The sequence below is a fragment of the Fusarium redolens genome (genome assembly GCF_020744475.1).
Source record: "Fusarium redolens strain MPI-CAGE-AT-0023 chromosome Unknown BKA55scaffold_7, whole genome shotgun sequence".
NCBI classification, from domain to species: domain Eukaryota; kingdom Fungi; phylum Ascomycota; class Sordariomycetes; order Hypocreales; family Nectriaceae; genus Fusarium; species Fusarium redolens.
In genome coordinates this window covers 2,495,886-2,513,383 of record NW_025763670.1, presented here as the reverse complement: position 1 = coordinate 2,513,383, position 17,498 = coordinate 2,495,886, and the positions used below count along the sequence as shown (strand labels likewise).

Genomic DNA, 17,498 nt, shown 5'->3' with positions numbered 1-17,498 from the left:
CAAGAGTCACCATATACCCTGGGCACAGTTTACTTGATATCCATGGAAATATTTATATCTAGTATCTTCGACTTCAACAGCAGACTCTCGTATGGCCATTGAGTTCACTCCGCCATTTAAGCATGAGACATGGCGTGGCTGTCTCGATGCCAAGATTCATCCCGACCAGGGGCATGATCCATTAAGGAAACCAAGAGCGGAACTAACCGTCATCTTATCTCCACTCCGGTTTCAATTAATGCAATCACTCATTGAAGAGGCGCAGATGGTCCTGAATTTCTTACATGTAATTGTTTGCCACTCCGACCGTTGGTGAGGCTCACTACAAGCGGTAAGATCTACACTGTTTGTCGTACTTGGAACCAACAACTGCTGCGGCTGAGAATCCCTCAATGCTACGCAAACAGAAAATGGGTCGATTAAAAAGCAATTCTAGAGGGCAAACTAGTTGTTGTCCCTTTTCTCTCATCCAGTCCCATGCACCCAGCTTTGCAAATGCCCCTCGGCCTCTCATGCCTACGAACGAGTCGCGTGCTTAATCTGACCCAGCAAGAGGCAGTTGTTCATGAAAAGCAAATGAGGGTCCACTATCAGTTCTGTGATTGACAAAAGATGTTTCCAGTTTGGTCCTCAAGCACGTTGCTATCATACTGCATTGCGTGAGCTGTATAATCTCATTTGTGAACAGGCATCGGTGTTGATAGCCAGTCAAGATATCCCTTTGATCAAATTTCTTTTTGTGTTTCGCCTGTAATGTGATGCGGCTGTGGCGTTACGTCCAATTGCCCCAACCCTTGCTTCTGTTGCGTTGTCCTTGAGTTTGTCGCATTTCATCCGATTGGTTTTGAACCAACATGTTTGTCGCCGCCATGTGACAAACTCGCTCGTCTCTTATATCGAAAGCCTTATGAGATCGAGTATGGTCCAGAATGTAAGGCATTGCACAACACCAAAATGTCGACGCCTCCACCACCAAATCCTGATGCTCCCCTCACTGGCGCTGCTCGCTCGGTCAACCGCCAAGGCCTCATTATCATTGTCTGGATATGCTTCACAATCGCTACACTCTTTGTATCACTACGGCTCTTCGTTCGATGGCATCAGAACCGACGCTTTCTTGCCGACGACTACTGGATCACCTGGGCATGGCTATGTACCCTCACCATGGCTATACTGCAGACCGAGCAGATGGATCCTCTGTGGTATATGACCTACCTCCAGGCCGGTCGCATCGCCTACGATCCGAAAGAGCTTGAGTTCCAACGCAGTCAAATCACTCGATGGCAGTTCCCCATCATCAAGCTGTTTTGGGTCATCTTGTGGTCTGTCAAAGCGAGCTTTCTAGCGCTGTTTTATAGACTGGTGCAGCCGTTCCCTGTCATTCGCCGGTGTTGGTACGGTGTTTCGATCTTTGCAGCTTTGGCTCTCACTGTTTGCATCATCTGCAGTGCTCTTACGTGCAATCCCCCTTCCAACTACTTCCATGGTGAGTCAACCAGCTCCCTCTCTAGATATCCAATCTTTTACTGACTGCTCTACAGGCAGCTGTGACTCTCCCCAAGAACAATGGAGACAGTCCTTCAACGTCATCTTCTCCACGACCGTCGACATCATAACCGACCTTATGATCATGGCGCTCCCGATCGCAGTCCTTCCCTCTTTACAACTGGACAAGAAGAAAAAGATTGGACTTGGCATTGCGTTCTCCCTGGGTATAATCATCATCTGCGTCGCCATTGTCCGCATGTCACAAGTCATCGTCGGCAAGAAAGTCGACCTTGTGGGATTGGCTATTTGGGGCGCAGTGGAAACGGCAACGGCTCTAGTCGTTGGCTCACTACCAGCACTCAAAGGCTTACTGACACGAGGCATCAAGAAGTACGCGACATCGAGGAGTGGAAGGACAGATCCGGCTGATTACGACAGCCGGAGCTCACAGCGCCGTCGAGGTCATGGATCAGTAATCACCCCTCGGGCCATTGTCGTTTCTGACTGCATCCCTCTAGATGGCCTCCATCATAGTGGGCAGGTTGGCGGGGGCATCTACGTGCATAAGACATTCACGACTGCTACAGAGAGGGATGATAATTCTTCACAGGGTGAGGGAGATGAGACAGCTATAGTGAGAGCGACAGCAAAATAAAGAAAAGCCATAGAAGAATCTCGCGCAATGCAAACATCACCTACATCTCTTCAATGCAAACCAACCATATTCCGCGTTCTATTTGTGATAGCTACACTACACAAACTCCCTCCACTGCCTCACGACTTCGTACAAACTATCGTTATGACCAACATTTCCAGGGAAAACAACATAGTTCAAACCCGGCCACTTGGAATCCGGCTCATCGCATCTCCACATAGGAACTCCAGGTGCAGCTTGGCCAACGATAAGCGCACGCTTCATCCTCAATCCCTTTGTCGCCATATCCGAAGAAGTTATTCCTCCTTTCGCGATGATATATCGAGGCTTCTGCTCTAGTCCCTGTAGGAATGACACCAGTGCCAGTGCAATTTTTGAGCCAATATCCAGACTCTCAACCTCATCTTTCCCGACGATGAGCTCTCGGCTGGTCATAACCAGAACATCCTGCCCGTTCTTGATATGCTGTGAAGCAAGCTCGATTGCCTTTGCAACATCCTCTTTCGCTGCTTCATCAGACTTGAGTAGTGCTTTGACGTTCAAAGTAATAGTTGTCAGATTATTTCCCGATTTTTGAACCAGAGAGTCCAGCTGTGCGGTGGTTTTGGGTACATATGAGCCTGCGATGATGAGACCGCCGACACTCTTGGATAAGCCGAGTTGTCCGGCGGACAGAGGCGGAATAGACGAAATTCCCAGACGTGCTGAGACAAAGGCAGCACCTGTTCGATACAAGAACCGCCTTCCTTGCTGCGACGCCTGTAGAAGAGCGGTGACTACAACGTCGATATCTTCATCTGCAGCCGCGTTGATGACGAGCACAACCGGAGTTTCGCTTCGCTTTGGGAGCTGCATGATCTTTTCCAGGACAGCATCGGGACCACCCACACGGATAGTGTCCAGGTCAATGGAGTCGATATTGTCGTGCGGAATCTTTCCCTTCGACTTCTCCACGACGTAATCTCGAAGGTTAGAACTCTTGTATCCAAACGTAGCATCTTTCGCGAAAGGTGTTTCCGCGGCAGGAATGAGTTTATCGCCCTCATGCACGTAGTGAATATCGTTAATAGTGTATCGCCCGCCCTGAAGGAAGAACGGGCACAAAATCCACGCATCGAACGCTCCGTTCACATGCTCAACCGCTTCAGGCTCAAGAGGGAAATGGCCTCTCAAGATAGAGTCACCACGTAGCACAATCTCATAAGGCAGATTCGTTTCTTGGGAAGCTGTCCTCAAATTGGTGCAGATCTCAATCATGAGCTCCCTCGCCTGTTGGGGATGAAGGGCGCGTGAATTGGTGAGGATGAAGAAGCCATTGCCTGTTCCAACTTGCTTGAATGTCGATACGAGGTTTTGAACATCCCAGACTGTTAAGATGGTGATGTCGTGGCATGTTTGTGTTCCTGTTGGGTCATCATCGAGGATGACTAGTAATGGAGCTCGTGAGGAGGTATCAAGGATAGTGTAGCGTGTCTGAGAGCGGAGTTTCTGATGCGAAGACGGAACGGGAGGCAACGATGAGAGGGCCTCAGATAATAGAAGTGTACTAGTTTCTGCCATGGTGAGTGAGTGTACTGATGGTTGTGTGTTGCTTATTGATCTTGAAAAGCAGCGATATTGGTGTAGATGTCAATTGAGATAAATAATCGCTGTCTTCCGAACGAGTTTAGGGTAGCCGACAGATCGCCAGGTTCATATCCGACATCCGCGAGCTGGTCCGTGTCTGTCGGTCTTCATCCCTATTGGCTCCTTGAGAAACCAGAAGCCAGCCTTTTAGATCGGGCTGAGCTTTGAAAGTTCACCAGAGACAGAATAACAAGCGACCAAGCCTGAAGATGTGAGTATAGTCACTCCTTCAGTCAATGAGGGCTTTGCAGTTCACGAGTTGGATACAATTTGTGCATTGCACTCACAGTGAGATGAATGGGTGCGTGCTGTCTCCATTCATTTAGGTGGGACCAAAAGCACGTTATGCACCTGGCGCACAATCCTATAATATCATGTGCACATGCACAATAGCATAACTCGAGAACAACCACTTCATAAAACTGCATAATGTTTTGATCCACAATGAATAAAATTATCTGCATTGAGCATGCGGAGGCACTCGGACTAAATGCCTCCGCATTTCCCCAGCGACAGATCCCTACCACATCTGCTCTAGTTAAACGAGTGTTCTTGGCTGACTAACTCCCCCGCGTTTTCAATCTGAGCAACTTTGATGTGTTTCTGGCCATGAACGATCGCGAAAACGAGATAACAAATCATCATGTCGAAGCGAAACGGTAGTACAGCGACGCAAGAGTATGAGGGGAGTGTGGTATGTTAACAATGCAATTGATCTGCAGGATGCATGGGCGCTGATCAGTGATAGCCTCCGCCGAAACGAGTGGCGATAACTTCGAATTCGGAGCATCCCGTTGCTCATATCTCGAGACATATCAGGGCATGCACGACATGTCGGAAGCACAAGGTACCATTGCCGCCACAAACAGATAAAATAAAGTTACTGACTTGATCAGATTAAATGCTTTATGGACGATGCTGGACCTCCATGCCGAAGATGCAAAGAGAAGAAGCTGAGCAATTGCGCCGTTAGCAAGAACTTGCAAACCATCATCGATGAAAAGACAGAGTATGCTAGAACTCAACTATACTGAGATTCTGCTGACATATATCAGGTTATCTGAGGCCATGCTATCAGATCTTGATCAGGTATACGCAGCAGTCAAGGAGATGAGAAACATAATGGGCTTACCAGAATTACCACCGTTACAAACATCACGTATGAACAAGCGAAAAGATTCGTCAGTACCGCCACCACAAGAGCCAACCACCCAGCAACTATTGGAAGACAACTATGGCCCATCGTGCGATAACTCACCGAAACTCACGCCAGAAGACGATAGACTGCCCCATGCGCCTATTCATTCTCTCTACACTCTCACCAGGATGAGAGCACTTCGATCGCCTGGAAGTGGGAATGAGAATCCGAGTCAAGCCATTAATGATTTCATCTCTCAAGGACAAATCTCTCTGGCCGACGCTGAGCGGCTGTTTTGTGTCTATCGAGATCGTTTGGACGGGTTTATCTACTCCATTGGATGCCCCTACAAAACCCTCGATCAGCTTCGTCGCAAATCTTCTATCCTCTGCGCGGCCACTCTTACCATCGCAGCCCTTCACGATCCAGCAGCAGATAAAGTGTATGGCATTTGCAACTCTGAACTTCGTCGATTGACCGAAAAGTCGATGCTGCAACGACAAGGTGACAGAGATTACTTCCGAGCTCTCAGTATCGCCTCATACTGGCTGAGCGATCTGTCCTGGACATTATCAGGCCATGCAATCCGACGAGCTGCAGAATGCAACATCCACAACAGCTATAGCCTAGCCATCAAAGACCAATCCGAAGAAGCCATGGACTCTGCGCGAATATGGTCGATACTCTATATCTGCGATCAACATCTCGCTATTCTATATGATAGACCGGCAATCATTCAGGACGACTGGCTTACGCAAGACTGGGAGGGTATCCTGAACTGTCCTTTGGCTACGGACCAAGATGAAAGACTCATGAGTCAGGTTGAGCTGATGGGTATCTTGCGGAATATCCGGCGGTTATTCGGTCCCGATAAAGGAGAAGAGATTCCCAGATTGTATCTCAGTCAGATAGGACACTATCATCGGCAGCTTGATCAGTGGATTACCAAATGGACTGACCGGCTCCCAGGTATGTATCTTGAGCTTCACTATTGCACAAGACTAACGAGATGCAGAGGGACATCCCAACATCGGAGCATTTCCACGAAAAGGAGCTCTCTTTCACTTCCATCTCGCCCAACTATATCTCTACTCACACGTCTTTCGTGGACAGTCCAACCAAATACCCAGCCATTTTCTCGACACGGCATCCATGGCAGTAACTTCCGCATCGGCTATCATCGACATCCTCCTCACTGATCCTGATCTCTCCACAAGCATTGTCGGGATACCATCTTATCTCCTTTCCATGACAGCTTTCGCAGCCATGTTCCTCGCCAAAGTATCACATAAATATGGGGATAATCTCTTCAGACGTGATCAAGCTCTAGATCAGATCACACGACTAATCAGCCATTTCCGATCTTTGTCTATGGGCAAGTGGCATTTGGCTAATCTTATGATCAGAGGTTTGGAGACTGTGACAAGTCTTCTCACCTCGCAGGGAGTTCAAGACAAAGTCCAGAACGCCATTTCATCGATGATGCCCGGAAATGAAACCAATCAAGGTCTTGAAGATGTTTATAACACTAACCCTGATATGTTTACCGGTATGGATGGAACTACAATACCTACGTGGGACACAACTTTTGGGCTGTCACCCATCTTTGGCTTTGATCCATCATTCCTTGATGTGGATGGGTATATGCAGTCAATGGCTATCTTTCCAAATACCGAAGGAACATGAGGGAGTATCTAAATTGAACATGGTGGTATTCATCTATGTATTTGTTCCCAAATCTCTATACAATGCTTTCCCTAACTATAAGCCTACATTCCTTGAATATTCCTTGGACGGTACTCGCTCTCCAAATAATCCAACTCCTCCTTCGTAAACTTGACATTCAACGCCTCCACCGACTCCTTAATTCTCTTCTCAGAGTTCAATCCCAAAATCGGATAACACCCCTTCTGAAGAACCCACGCCGTAGCTACAAGCGCCATACTAATCCCCTTATCAGCAGCAACCTTCTCAACCCTATTCACAATTTCCAAATTCGCATCTGCAAACCACGTTTCCGTCTTCTTATCACTCTGACTCCTAATCGACTGATTCGCCTCATCGTTCTTGCTGGACAGAGGTTTGGCGAGGAGACCTCGGGCGATGGGACTCCAGGGAATGACACCGACGCCTGTGGCTTCGCAAAAGGGGAGCATCTCGCGTTCTTCTTCGCGGTAGAGGAGGTTGTAGAATGGTTGCATGGAGATGAATGGTGTCCAGCCCTTGGATTGGGCGATGTACTGGAGGCGTGCGAATTCCCATGTGTACATTGATGAGGCGCCGATGTAACGGACTTTGCCGGATTGAACGACGTCGTGGAGAGCGCGCATGATCTCTTCGGGTGGTGTTTCACGATCCAGTCGGTGAATTTGAAGGACATCTTTACAAGTCAGTATTCAATCACCAAGGTAGATGAGAAATTTACCAATGTAGTCGGTTCCAAGTCGTTCAAGACACTTATCAACAGCATGAAAAATATGCTTCCTACTCAACCCCATCTGGTTCACAAGCGGCCCATCGTTGATACTCGCAGGCCTTGTACCATCATCCATAACAGGGTTAAAGATCTTTGACAAGATAACGACCTTTTGACGAGGAATGTTGAACTTCTTCAAGGCTTTGCCAATGATGACTTCTGACTCGCCATTGGAGTACGTATCGGCTGTATCCCAAGTGTTGATACCTTGGTCGTAAGCGGCCTTGAGAAGCTTCAGGCCATCTTCTTCGTCAAGAACCCAAGGTGAGCCCTGCCATGAGCTTGAGCCGAAGGTCATGCATCCGAGGATGACCTTTGAGATCTTGAGACCTGTGTTGCCGAGTCTGGGCTGTTAGTGTCTGGGGTCTAAGCGATGATGGACTTGCTTACCTGACGTATTCCATCTTGAAGTCACTGGTAAGAATGGTGAATTATGATGGTGTGACTACTCAACAGGTCTTGTTAATTTTATCAGATATTTAAATGCCGCTTTTTATGCCACTCATCTTCACGCCGATCTGACCAACGCTGATATCGCCGAACATTTCCTTCCCCGCATTATTCCAAGGATCATCAACCCCTCACCTCCAACACATAATCAATCGGCCATCTTTCCAATTGGTCAACGAGTCATTTATAGTGGAATTAGTTTCGGGCTAATATCCGCTGAGATCGTGGGGAAGTAGGGAAATCTACGTAGAAGAGGTGATGTTTTAAACCACCAAGGCAAGACTCATCGCAACAGCAGCAAGCAGTCTGACAATTCCAGCACAGATTCGACATGGCACCAAATCTTCAAACTGTTCCTGTTCCTTCAGCGACGGTTCAGTCGCACGCTTCGAATTTGTTGCAACTTCCAGACAAAACTGTGTTATGTACTTGGTTCGGCGGCTCTCAAGAAGGTCTTCCGGATATCAGTGTCTGGCTTTCTCGATTAGAACCAGGATCATCATCTTGGACTACCCCGAAAAAGATATCATTTGATGAGAACAGGAGTTGTCAAAACCCCGTCTTATTCCGAGCCCCGCACAATGGGGAGATCTGGTTACTTCATACATCCCAAGACGCGGGTAATCAGGATGGTGCTTATATCCTGAAACGTACATCTTCTGACCAGGGTCGTACTTGGTCTGAGGGCATTCGTCTACTCCCTGATGTAACTGGCATCTTTATCAGACAGCCTATTGTTATCAACGGCGATGGTACCTGGATCCTGCCAGTTTTCTACTGCCGCACAGAACCTGGCCACAGATGGATTGGAAGTGATGATATCTCTGGTGTTCTCTACTCAGAAGATAATGGTGCCACTTGGAAAGAGAAGCAAGCACCAGACAGTATCGGATCTGTCCACATGAACATCATCCCTCCAGCGGCTGGCTCTTCATCTTGGGTAGCATTCTATCGCAGCCGCTGGGCAGACAACGTCTACCGCTCAACGTCCAAGAACGGCATCGACTGGGAAACACCAAAGCCAACAATGCTTCCAAACCCCAACAGCGGTATCTGCGCAGCCCGTTTATCATCAGGCCATATCGCCATTGTCTTCAACAGATCAAACGCCTCAGCTGATACCCTCAAACGGCAAGGCTTGTACGATGACATCACTCCTGAGGACGATAAGCGACCGAATCAAGTCACAAAGACAGGAAAGGATGCAATCTGGGGAACGCCGAGAAAGACGTTGACCCTTGGAGTTTCGGAGGATGAGGGGCTGACTTGGAGAGAGCGTGTGCTTGAGGATGGAGATGGGTTCTGTGGGACGAATAGTTCTTCGGGGCAGGAGAATAGAGAGTTGAGTTATCCAAGTATCTATATTGAGAAGGATGGGGGTAGGGATGTAGCGCATGTTGCGTATACTTGGCATCGGCAGCATATCAAGTATGTTAGGATCGATGATGTTGAGGCATGGGTCGAGTCCGCTTAGGAATAGATCTCAATTTTTATAATGCTTTCTAAGCAGGCTGGTCGATGATTTGTGCAAAAACCGTAAACTTGCTAGTTCTCAGACCAGTTTGACGGCTTGAGGAGTTTTGAGGCTATCTTTTTTCACATCTTTCACAAGACCCGTAAAGATCGAATGGTGTTAGTTATCTTTAAACCAGCCATATGAACCGAATCTGCCCTACGGCTGTACACCGTTATATTTTAAACATGAAGAATTCTTTTAATTTTGGTATTTTCTTCAATAATTCCTGCTTATATTTGAATGGGCGTAATGGAAACTCTATCTAGACGACTTATTCTTTCCCCGTGTCCACATGAACCCATGATTTTCCGCCCTGGGATAGCCATACACAGCGATAGCTTACCTTGCGTGGCGAGAAGCTTGCGCTTGCATTCAATTCTGTCGCAGTCAAGGCTCGGTCTGGTTCCCGGCCCAGACATGGTGCAAGATCCGTGAGTGTGCACTCGACCAATAGGATTTCTCACCGCGATCCCATAATCGGCCAAGAGTATCAAGCAGACCCGAACACTCACTATACCCACCAACGCAACAGGGCCTCTGTAAGCCACAGCCGAAGATTGACGATGCGTATAGATCACAATTTCAAGTAAATTGATGTTAAAAAAGAGGTTGTTTCTGAGATGAAGACAGTATCTCTATTTCCACTATCCAGTACCTGCAAACGCTCCTGCAAATAGACAACGCTCATATTTTCTTTCCAATAATCCCCATCATGACTCAAACAAAAGACAACGTTCTCATAACCGGAGCCGGCGGCTTCATCGGCCAAGAACTCATCACATCTCTCCTCAACGACATGCCCAATGCTCACTTCACCCTCACCGATATCATCACACCCCACATTCCCTCAGGAGCTGAAAACCAGGTCACATCCCTCAAAGCAGACCTAACAAACCCCTCAGCTGTGTCATCCCTGCTGTCCAACCGCTTCAGCCATGTCTACATTCTTCATGGTCTCATGTCTGGAGGCGCAGAAGCCAATCTCGACCTAGGACTTAAGATAAACGTTGACTCAGTGCGAAGTATCCTTGACGTGTTGAGGGTGCAGTACCCCGGCACGAAAGTTATATTTGCTAGCTCTTGCGCTATCTACGGTCAGACTGATCTTGTGACGGAGTTTGGCACACTCCCTCAGCCTAAAAGCTCCTACGGCATTCAAAAGCTACTTGTGGAGCTTTTGATCAACGATTACTCCCGTCGTGGTTTCCTAGACGGACGTATTGTCAGATTACCCACTGTCATCGTCCGTCCAGGTACACCCTCAGCAGCGGCATCCAGCTTTGCGTCAGGAATTGTCCGAGAGTCTCTACAAGGTGTACCCAATATTCTACCCGTTAGTAGAGACCTCGAGCTTTGGGTCTGCAGTCCGGCAACAGTTATCAAGAATCTCATCAAGATCAAAGACGTTCCAAAAGAGAAGTTTGGCGATTCGAGAGTGGTCAACTTGCCAGGTATTACAGTCACGGTGCAGGAAATACTCGATGCTCTGAAAGAGGTTGGTGGTGAGAAGGCGCTTGCACAAATTGAGGAGAAGAGGGATCCGGCGATTGAGGCAATTGTAAATAGTTGGCCGGCGAGATTTGACGTATCCAGGGGTTATGGTCTTGGACTTGAGGCTGATGGAAAGGTCTTGGATGCTGTTAAGGCGTTCCAGGCAAAGATTGCCAGGGCTTAGTTTGCCAATACATTCATATCGGAATAGCACTGCTGAGTGAGAGATTATGTGATACTGGGATTGACGGGCAAACAATTCGTGAACGTATCCCCGACGTCTCGCTCTGGCCAACGATTTGTAATGATGTGCGATATTTTGCATGCTGTTGGGAGGCTGGATGAAGACGCCTCTTACCTTCTTGATATACGACTAGGATTCGTGCTCAAGCCATCAGGCAGCTGAAAGAAATCTTATAGGCTTGAGAAATGGCCTATGATTTGCAACATGCAATGGCGGTATGAGGCCAAAGCTATTTTGAGGACGTAGATACGATGGGTGAAAACATGACGGACACCGAGTAAGAAAGTAAGAGGTGGTATAGAGAATAATATCGTATACATGTATGCCAATGGGCGAGTAGATCTATGGACAACCCTGACACGTGCCTCTAGAAGAGCCTAATCTACAGCCTCGACAACAGACGCCCGAAGCCATTACCAACCACCATATGATCAACATCCAGCGTATTCACCAAGCTAGGTCTTGCTTCACTCAGTGACGTGATGCCGCAAAGTCGCATCGAAGTCTCAAGCTCATCCTTAAGAACTGCATTTCATTAGCTTGATCGTCTTTCCGCGACACAGAAAACTCACTATGGCAAAGATGCTCGGCACCATCTTGGCCGTGAATAAGAGAGTATAGGAATGGCCGGCCAATGCCAACTGCAGTAGCTCCAAGGGCGATGGCCTTCAGGATATCTGAGCCACGTTCAAAGCCGCCGTCGATATAGACTTCCAACTTATCAAAGACCTCTGGACAATTCTTTCGCAATTCTAACAACACCAAGATACTTGCTTGGGCCCTGAAAAAGGTTAGCTGTGATATGTGGTAAGCTAAAGAAATGACTTACCCGTCCAACGACCGTCCACCGTGGTTACTCAACAGCACACCCTCAACTCCATACTCCGCTGCCTTAATAACGTCTTCAGCAGTTTGAACACCTTTCAACACAATAGGTAATCCTCCACTGGCCTCTCTGATCCAAGCCAAGTCATCCCAACACAAGGACTTATCGATGTACTGCGCCATGAGACGTCCAAAGCCACTTCCCTTCTTATCCTTACTGCTCTCACCACCACTGATCGCCGACTTGACAGTTTGTTCCTGCGCAGCTCTCTCGTCTGCCTCACGCTTCCCAGGAACAGGCGCATCAACTGTGACAAAGATCGCTTTGACACCGAGACCACGTACTGTCTTGAGTAGCTCGACGGTCTTTTCGTGGTTGGAGTTGACGTATAGCTGGAAGAAGAATGGTTGTGATGATGGAGCCGCTTTGACGATTGACTTTAACGAAAAGGAGGCGTTGCTCGAGATCTAGTCATTGTCAGTGTTGAAGGCTCAAAATTGACCAATGGGTTTACTTACACATTGAATGATCCCTTCGTTAGCCGCAGCCCGACTAAGCGCCAACTCCCCCTCAGGATGCGCAAGTCTCGCCATCGCAGCAGGAGAAATAAAGAACGGTGTATTACTGTCGAACCCAAGAATACTGGTCTTGTAGTTCACTTGCGAAACATTCCTCAAGATCCTGGGTCTGATCATGACTCTCCGCACTAACTCCTTATTCTTCCCATGGGTGACGAGATCTGTCGCAGCAGAGGAGTAAAAGGCCCATGTTTTCGCGGAGAGTGACTCTTGCGCTGCTTTTTCAAAGTCGGGAGCACTAAGGATCGCATCTAATGGTGGTATTGTTTTGGTCTTTGATGTCGAGGGGACTTCGTTCGCTTGTGTTGGTGATGTTGGGGGCGGTACGGGATCGAGCTCTGTGGTTTTGGGTGCTGGATGACTGATTGAGGATTCTTCCAGAAGGCCAATTAGTTTGTCGCTTGGAAGGTCTTCGATAATATCTGGTGCGTGGACATCGTTGTAGAGTTCAGTGGCATCAGAACCAGCGAGGTTCAACAGAACTGGCCATCATGATTAGTCTCGCCACAACCACCCAATTTGCTCGACTTACCTTCTGGACCACCAGGATGCTCATTAATAAAATGTGTAATATCCCAAACCTTGGAATGAACAGCTATCCAGCAGTCATTCGCCGTGTTGTGCTGCTTCAAGTCGTCCAAAGACACTCTTCTCGTCTCAATTGATGTCTCCATGATTACTGATAGTATTGACTGAGTTTCCAAGAACAAAACAAGTTGTAGACCTCGAAAATAAGCTAATCACCGAGGCTACAATTTACTATCTCCACAAGCTGTTTAGAGCCCGGGTATGCCGAGTATCGGCCTGGGGTTACGGAGAACCCTCCCATTGGCTGGATTGGTCATCCGGGAATGTCTCCGGGCGTTGAACCCCGCATTGGGCTTTGGAGTTTTGGTGCACTTAAGACCTCGGAGATAGCATGGATTGTTACTGCATCAAGCAATATCTTCATTACACAACTGTTACTTCGTGTAAATCACTCTACAACTCACTAGTCACACTATCAGTCAGTCTTCAAAATGGAGCGAAGCACAATTCAAGCCAAGGCAAAGCCCCTCCCTCCAGGAGTCTACACCCCCGTCGTCACACTCTACAAAGCAGACGACCCAACCCAACAAGTAGACCATGAGGCCATGCACACCCAATGTAAAGCATTAATCAAGGCCGGTATGCATGGTCTCGTCTACCTCGGCACTAATGGCGAACTAGTTCTTCTTTCACGAGAAGAGCGTAAAGCCATCATCAAGACAGCCGTGCAGGCCGCTTCTGCAGCTGGTGGACCTGACTACCCCATTGTGGCAGGCATCTCAGCACAGTCCACGCAAGAGTCGATCCAGAACGCCAAAGATGCAGCTGAGGCTGGTGCTGGCTTTGGGTTGCTTCTGCCGCCGAATTACTGGCCCAAAGCACTACCCAGCCAAGCTATCGTGTCTTACTTCAGAGAAGTGGCGGCGGCATCACCGATACCTATTGTCATTTACAACTTTCCCGCTGTTACATCCGGCATTGATCTTGATTCTGATCAACTAGCTACTTTGGCTTCTGAACCGAACATTGTAGCGGTGAAGCTGACCTGCGGAAACGTGGGAAAGCTCGCTAGATTAACAGCGCTCTTCTCCCACGAGCAATTCGGTGTTTACGGCGGAAGCAGTGATTATCTCCTCCCCACCCTCCACAGCGGCGGAAGCGGTTGTGTTACAGGGATGGGTAACATTTTCCCCTCCAGTACAGCAGGTGTTTACGACTTATGGAAGGCCGGAAAGATCGATGAGGCCAATAAGCTTCAAGGCCTTGTAGCTCATGCTGAGTGGGCTTGTAAGAAGGGCATTAGCAACACCAAGTATGGAGCGTGGCATTTCCTTGGAAGGGAGATTGGGCTGGATAATGAGAGTTCGTGGCACATGAGGAAGCCTTATCAGCCGCTTGATGATAAGGCGAAGGAGTGGACTGTTAAGACGCTGGGTGTCCTTGCTGATACTGAGAAGCAATTGAGGAAGCAATAGTCTGTAAATAGTTTCTGTTATTAATTTGACAGTTAAAATAAAATGCCCGTTTTCTCATTGCTTGTTATTCGGTGTGAGTGCTTCATATCAATGCATGACGCCCGTTGACAACAATTCCTGGGCCTAGACCTTGCTTGGATCCAAGCTCAGTGGCGAGACAACAAGATTCTGTGTGAACAGGCATGCGTGTAATTGTTTCCCCTATAGACATTTTCACAACAGATTCTATCGTGTTCAATTTTAATACTCAAACGTATTGGCCATTACACCCTGTCGGGCTTGACTATCGGGATGCATTAGCTCGTCGCCATCTCATCGTGGACTCGGTCTCTGTCTTTCGCATTTGTTCCCTGCTTGTATGTACTAGGATCACAATCATCACAAAACAATTTCATGGTAAATATTGCGATACTCGGTCATTTAACCGACATCAAATGATTACATTTCCTGCACTGATGCTGCAATCATCTTTCGATGATGTCTTGGGTGGCACAGATATCACGAAGCGGGCGGCAGGCTTCTCGGTCATCCCTCCTACTGGTCAACCAACTCTGCCCTCCAATCCGAAACTATCAGTGCGTCTCCAAGCACGATTCATTCAGAAGTCTAACGACTGCCTAGCGCTAATCTCTCGGCCAATCTTCCCCAGATTCGATACCCCATACCCCGCATCCAATCCCCATAATTTGCTTGCCAAGTTTTGATCCCATAAAAAGGAGTTGATATCCCCGATATCAAGGTCTTGTCAATCCAGTGATACTCCAAATCACCAGGATCAACAGCATCTTCAACTTTCACAGTCAAGTTTTCAATGGTGACCATGGCTCTGAGGAACTCCATCTCGGATGAGAAGGATGTCGAGGCTATTGCTTCGCATCTTGATCATGCCAACACTGCGGCTACCAATGGTGGTTTATCACCTGAGGATATGGAGTTTGTAGCCAATTTTCCCGAGGAGAAGAAGAAGAAGGTCTTGGCAAAGATTGATGTAAGTTGACTGGTCTCCGTCTGCGCAGACAAGATCTGACATCTTCAGTGGCGACTCATGCCCATGCTAGCCATTCTCTACCTTGTCACCTACATCGATAAGGCCAATATCGGAAACGCCAAGATCGAGGGAATGCTTCCAGACCTTGGAATGAATGGAGAGCAGTACAACATTGCTCTCTCAATCTACTTCATTCCTTGTATGTTTAACCGTCTAATAATTATGAGCAGTCCTAATATGAGCAGATATTCTCGCCGAGGTTCCTAGCAACATGATTCTCAACAAGTTCCAGAAGCCTTCTCAGTACATGGCTACTATCATGTTCATCTGGGGTATCGTCGTGGTCTGCACTGGTCTGATTCACAATTTTGGTCAACTCTGCGCAATTCGGATCCTCCTTGGTCTTTTTGAGTATGTAGTCACTCACCACTATATCTCATGACATGCTGACATCATCAGGGCTGGCTTCTTCCCCGGCGCTATCCTCATCATTTCGAAATGGTACCTCCCCCACGAGACGCAAACCCGAGTCGCGATTCTGTATACATCCGCCGCTACAGGAGGCGCCTTCTCCGGCCTCTTCGCATACGCCATCGCCAAAATGGACGGCATTGGCGGTCAGGGCGGTTGGAGATGGATCTTCTTTATCGAAGGAATTTTCACAATTGTCATGTCTTTCGTCACATGGTTCTTGCTCATCGACTCGCCAACCCTCTCATACTGGCTCACCGACGAAGAGAAGCGATATCTCATTCTGCGCCAAGCTTCCCGAAGAGTCACCAACTCTGGAGAGTACCGCGAGAAGACTTTTGATAAGGGGGCTTTGTTCTCTGTTATCAAGGACTGGAAGGCATATCTCCTCATCATCATGTCCTGGTCCAACGCTGCGCCCAACTACGGTCTCAAGTTCTCCATGCCCTCTATCGTCAAGGGAATGGGCTTCACATCCAGCAACGCCCAGCTCATGACCATTCCTCCTTATCTCTGCGGAGCCATCTCATCGTACCTCCTCGCTCGCTTCGCTGATAAACATAAATGGAGAATGCCTTTTATTGTTGGACCTCAGCTCTGCATCATCATTGCTTTCTCCATCCTCATGACAAAAGCCGAGTTCATTGTTCAGAACCTCGGAGTGTGCTACTTTGCAGTCTGTCTCGCTTGCGCTGGCATGTATCCCATCTTGCCTGGTACCAGTGCCTGGAACATCGACAACAATCTCAACCCTACGAAGCGAGCCATCAGCATTGGATACGTTACATGTGCAGGTACAATTGGTGGTATCTATGGCAGCTACATCTATATCGACAAGGAGAAGCCCAAGTACACAACTGGATACGGTGCTTCTCTCGGATTCGCTGTTGCAGGAATTCTGGCTGCAGTTACTCTTGAGACTGCTTTGATCATGATTAACAAGAAGCGGTCCAAGTTGAGCGAAACTGAGATTCGAAGCAAGTACACAGATGATGAGCTTGAGGCTATGGGTGAGAAGAGCCCGCTGTACCAATATAAGCTGTAGTGGGAGTAGTGATAAGAGATGTTTTCAGGGTACTTCAATTCATACAAATTACCAAATGTCTGACCTATCAAGCCCTTGCATGCCAGATGTGAACCAGGACTTAATGTCAATTTCAGCAATAAACCCGATATTCATAATCCCGCGCGTTCCGCTAAGTGATCCAGCTATCACTACTTTCCTGCTCGTGCTGTTATTTCCCTGTTTCCTGGTGTGATGTTAGGGATTTCTTGCGGCAGTTGTTGCTCTACAGGAGGTTTTTGACTAGAAGATATAGTGCCCTCCGACTGGCTCAGTCCAGTCTGTATCTGCGGCAGCTGTCAATTGCAGACAGAATGTTCTATTGCCGTCCTCTCTAAGAGGAGCTCCTCGTGGCCTTGAGGCACTAGCACTCTCTTATCGCTTTCTATTGCTACATGACACGCATGCGCGGCCTCGGTGAGGGCAATATCATCAATCAACACGCTGAGCTCCATAAGCGGGTATATGCCACTGAGAGCAGATTT

General features: G+C 48.0%; 9 protein-coding genes across 9 annotated transcripts; 6 read left to right on the top strand and 3 right to left on the bottom strand.

Moving 5' to 3' along the window:
• Positions 1-954: 954 nt before the first annotated feature.
• BKA55DRAFT_510640 (uncharacterized protein) lies at positions 955-2,143 on the top strand (the record flags this gene model as incomplete). Its single annotated transcript, XM_046187626.1, has 3 exons — positions 955-1,322; positions 1,449-1,490; positions 1,546-2,143. 3 exons carry the CDS (start codon positions 955-957, stop codon positions 2,141-2,143), a joined length of 1,008 nt encoding a protein of 335 aa, XP_046050603.1.
• On the bottom strand, positions 2,129-3,824 carry BKA55DRAFT_567418 (uncharacterized protein). Its single transcript, XM_046192735.1, has one exon. The coding sequence runs from the start codon at positions 3,701-3,703 to the stop codon at positions 2,240-2,242; it is 1,464 nt and encodes a 487-aa protein (XP_046050602.1). The 5' UTR covers positions 3,704-3,824; the 3' UTR covers positions 2,129-2,239.
• A 533-nt stretch (positions 3,825-4,357) lies between these two features.
• Positions 4,358-6,620, top strand: BKA55DRAFT_675508 (uncharacterized protein). Its single transcript, XM_046198073.1, has 5 exons — positions 4,358-4,463; positions 4,518-4,616; positions 4,666-4,778; positions 4,825-5,876; positions 5,923-6,620. Exons 1-5 carry the CDS (start codon positions 4,413-4,415, stop codon positions 6,591-6,593), a joined length of 1,986 nt encoding a protein of 661 aa, XP_046050601.1. The 5' UTR covers positions 4,358-4,412; the 3' UTR covers positions 6,594-6,620.
• On the bottom strand, positions 6,621-7,914 carry BKA55DRAFT_567415 (NADP-dependent oxidoreductase domain-containing protein). Its single transcript, XM_046192734.1, has 3 exons — positions 7,774-7,914; positions 7,333-7,727; positions 6,621-7,287 (listed from the first exon to the last, which is right to left on the bottom strand). The coding sequence occupies exons 1-3, from the start codon at positions 7,785-7,787 to the stop codon at positions 6,677-6,679; spliced, it is 1,020 nt and encodes a 339-aa protein (XP_046050600.1). The 5' UTR covers positions 7,788-7,914; the 3' UTR covers positions 6,621-6,676.
• Positions 7,915-8,068: 154 nt separating this feature from the next.
• On the top strand, positions 8,069-9,350 carry BKA55DRAFT_567413 (BNR repeat-like domain-containing protein). Its single transcript, XM_046192733.1, has one exon. It carries the CDS (start codon positions 8,165-8,167, stop codon positions 9,305-9,307), a length of 1,143 nt encoding a protein of 380 aa, XP_046050599.1. The 5' UTR covers positions 8,069-8,164; the 3' UTR covers positions 9,308-9,350.
• Positions 9,351-9,873: 523 nt separating this feature from the next.
• Positions 9,874-11,024, top strand: BKA55DRAFT_675505 (uncharacterized protein; the record flags this gene model as incomplete). Its single annotated transcript, XM_046198072.1, has 1 exon — positions 9,874-11,024. Exon 1 carries the CDS (start codon positions 10,062-10,064, stop codon positions 11,022-11,024), a length of 963 nt encoding a protein of 320 aa, XP_046050598.1. The 5' UTR covers positions 9,874-10,061.
• Positions 11,025-11,466: 442 nt separating this feature from the next.
• BKA55DRAFT_510997 (FMN-dependent dehydrogenase-domain-containing protein) lies at positions 11,467-13,162 on the bottom strand (the record flags this gene model as incomplete). Its single annotated transcript, XM_046187660.1, has 5 exons — positions 11,467-11,609; positions 11,657-11,865; positions 11,914-12,377; positions 12,429-12,970; positions 13,021-13,162. The coding sequence occupies 5 exons, from the start codon at positions 13,160-13,162 to the stop codon at positions 11,467-11,469; spliced, it is 1,500 nt and encodes a 499-aa protein (XP_046050597.1).
• Positions 13,163-13,395: 233 nt separating this feature from the next.
• BKA55DRAFT_567409 (uncharacterized protein) lies at positions 13,396-14,548 on the top strand. The gene has a single exon (XM_046192732.1). The coding sequence runs from the start codon at positions 13,508-13,510 to the stop codon at positions 14,489-14,491; it is 984 nt and encodes a 327-aa protein (XP_046050596.1). The 5' UTR covers positions 13,396-13,507; the 3' UTR covers positions 14,492-14,548.
• A 763-nt stretch (positions 14,549-15,311) lies between these two features.
• Positions 15,312-16,995, top strand: BKA55DRAFT_689846 (major facilitator superfamily domain-containing protein; the record flags this gene model as incomplete). The annotated part of the gene is made up of 4 exons (XM_046199402.1): positions 15,312-15,479; positions 15,528-15,678; positions 15,725-15,890; positions 15,939-16,995. 4 exons carry the CDS (start codon positions 15,312-15,314, stop codon positions 16,993-16,995), a joined length of 1,542 nt encoding a protein of 513 aa, XP_046050595.1.
• Positions 16,996-17,498: the final 503 nt, after the last annotated feature.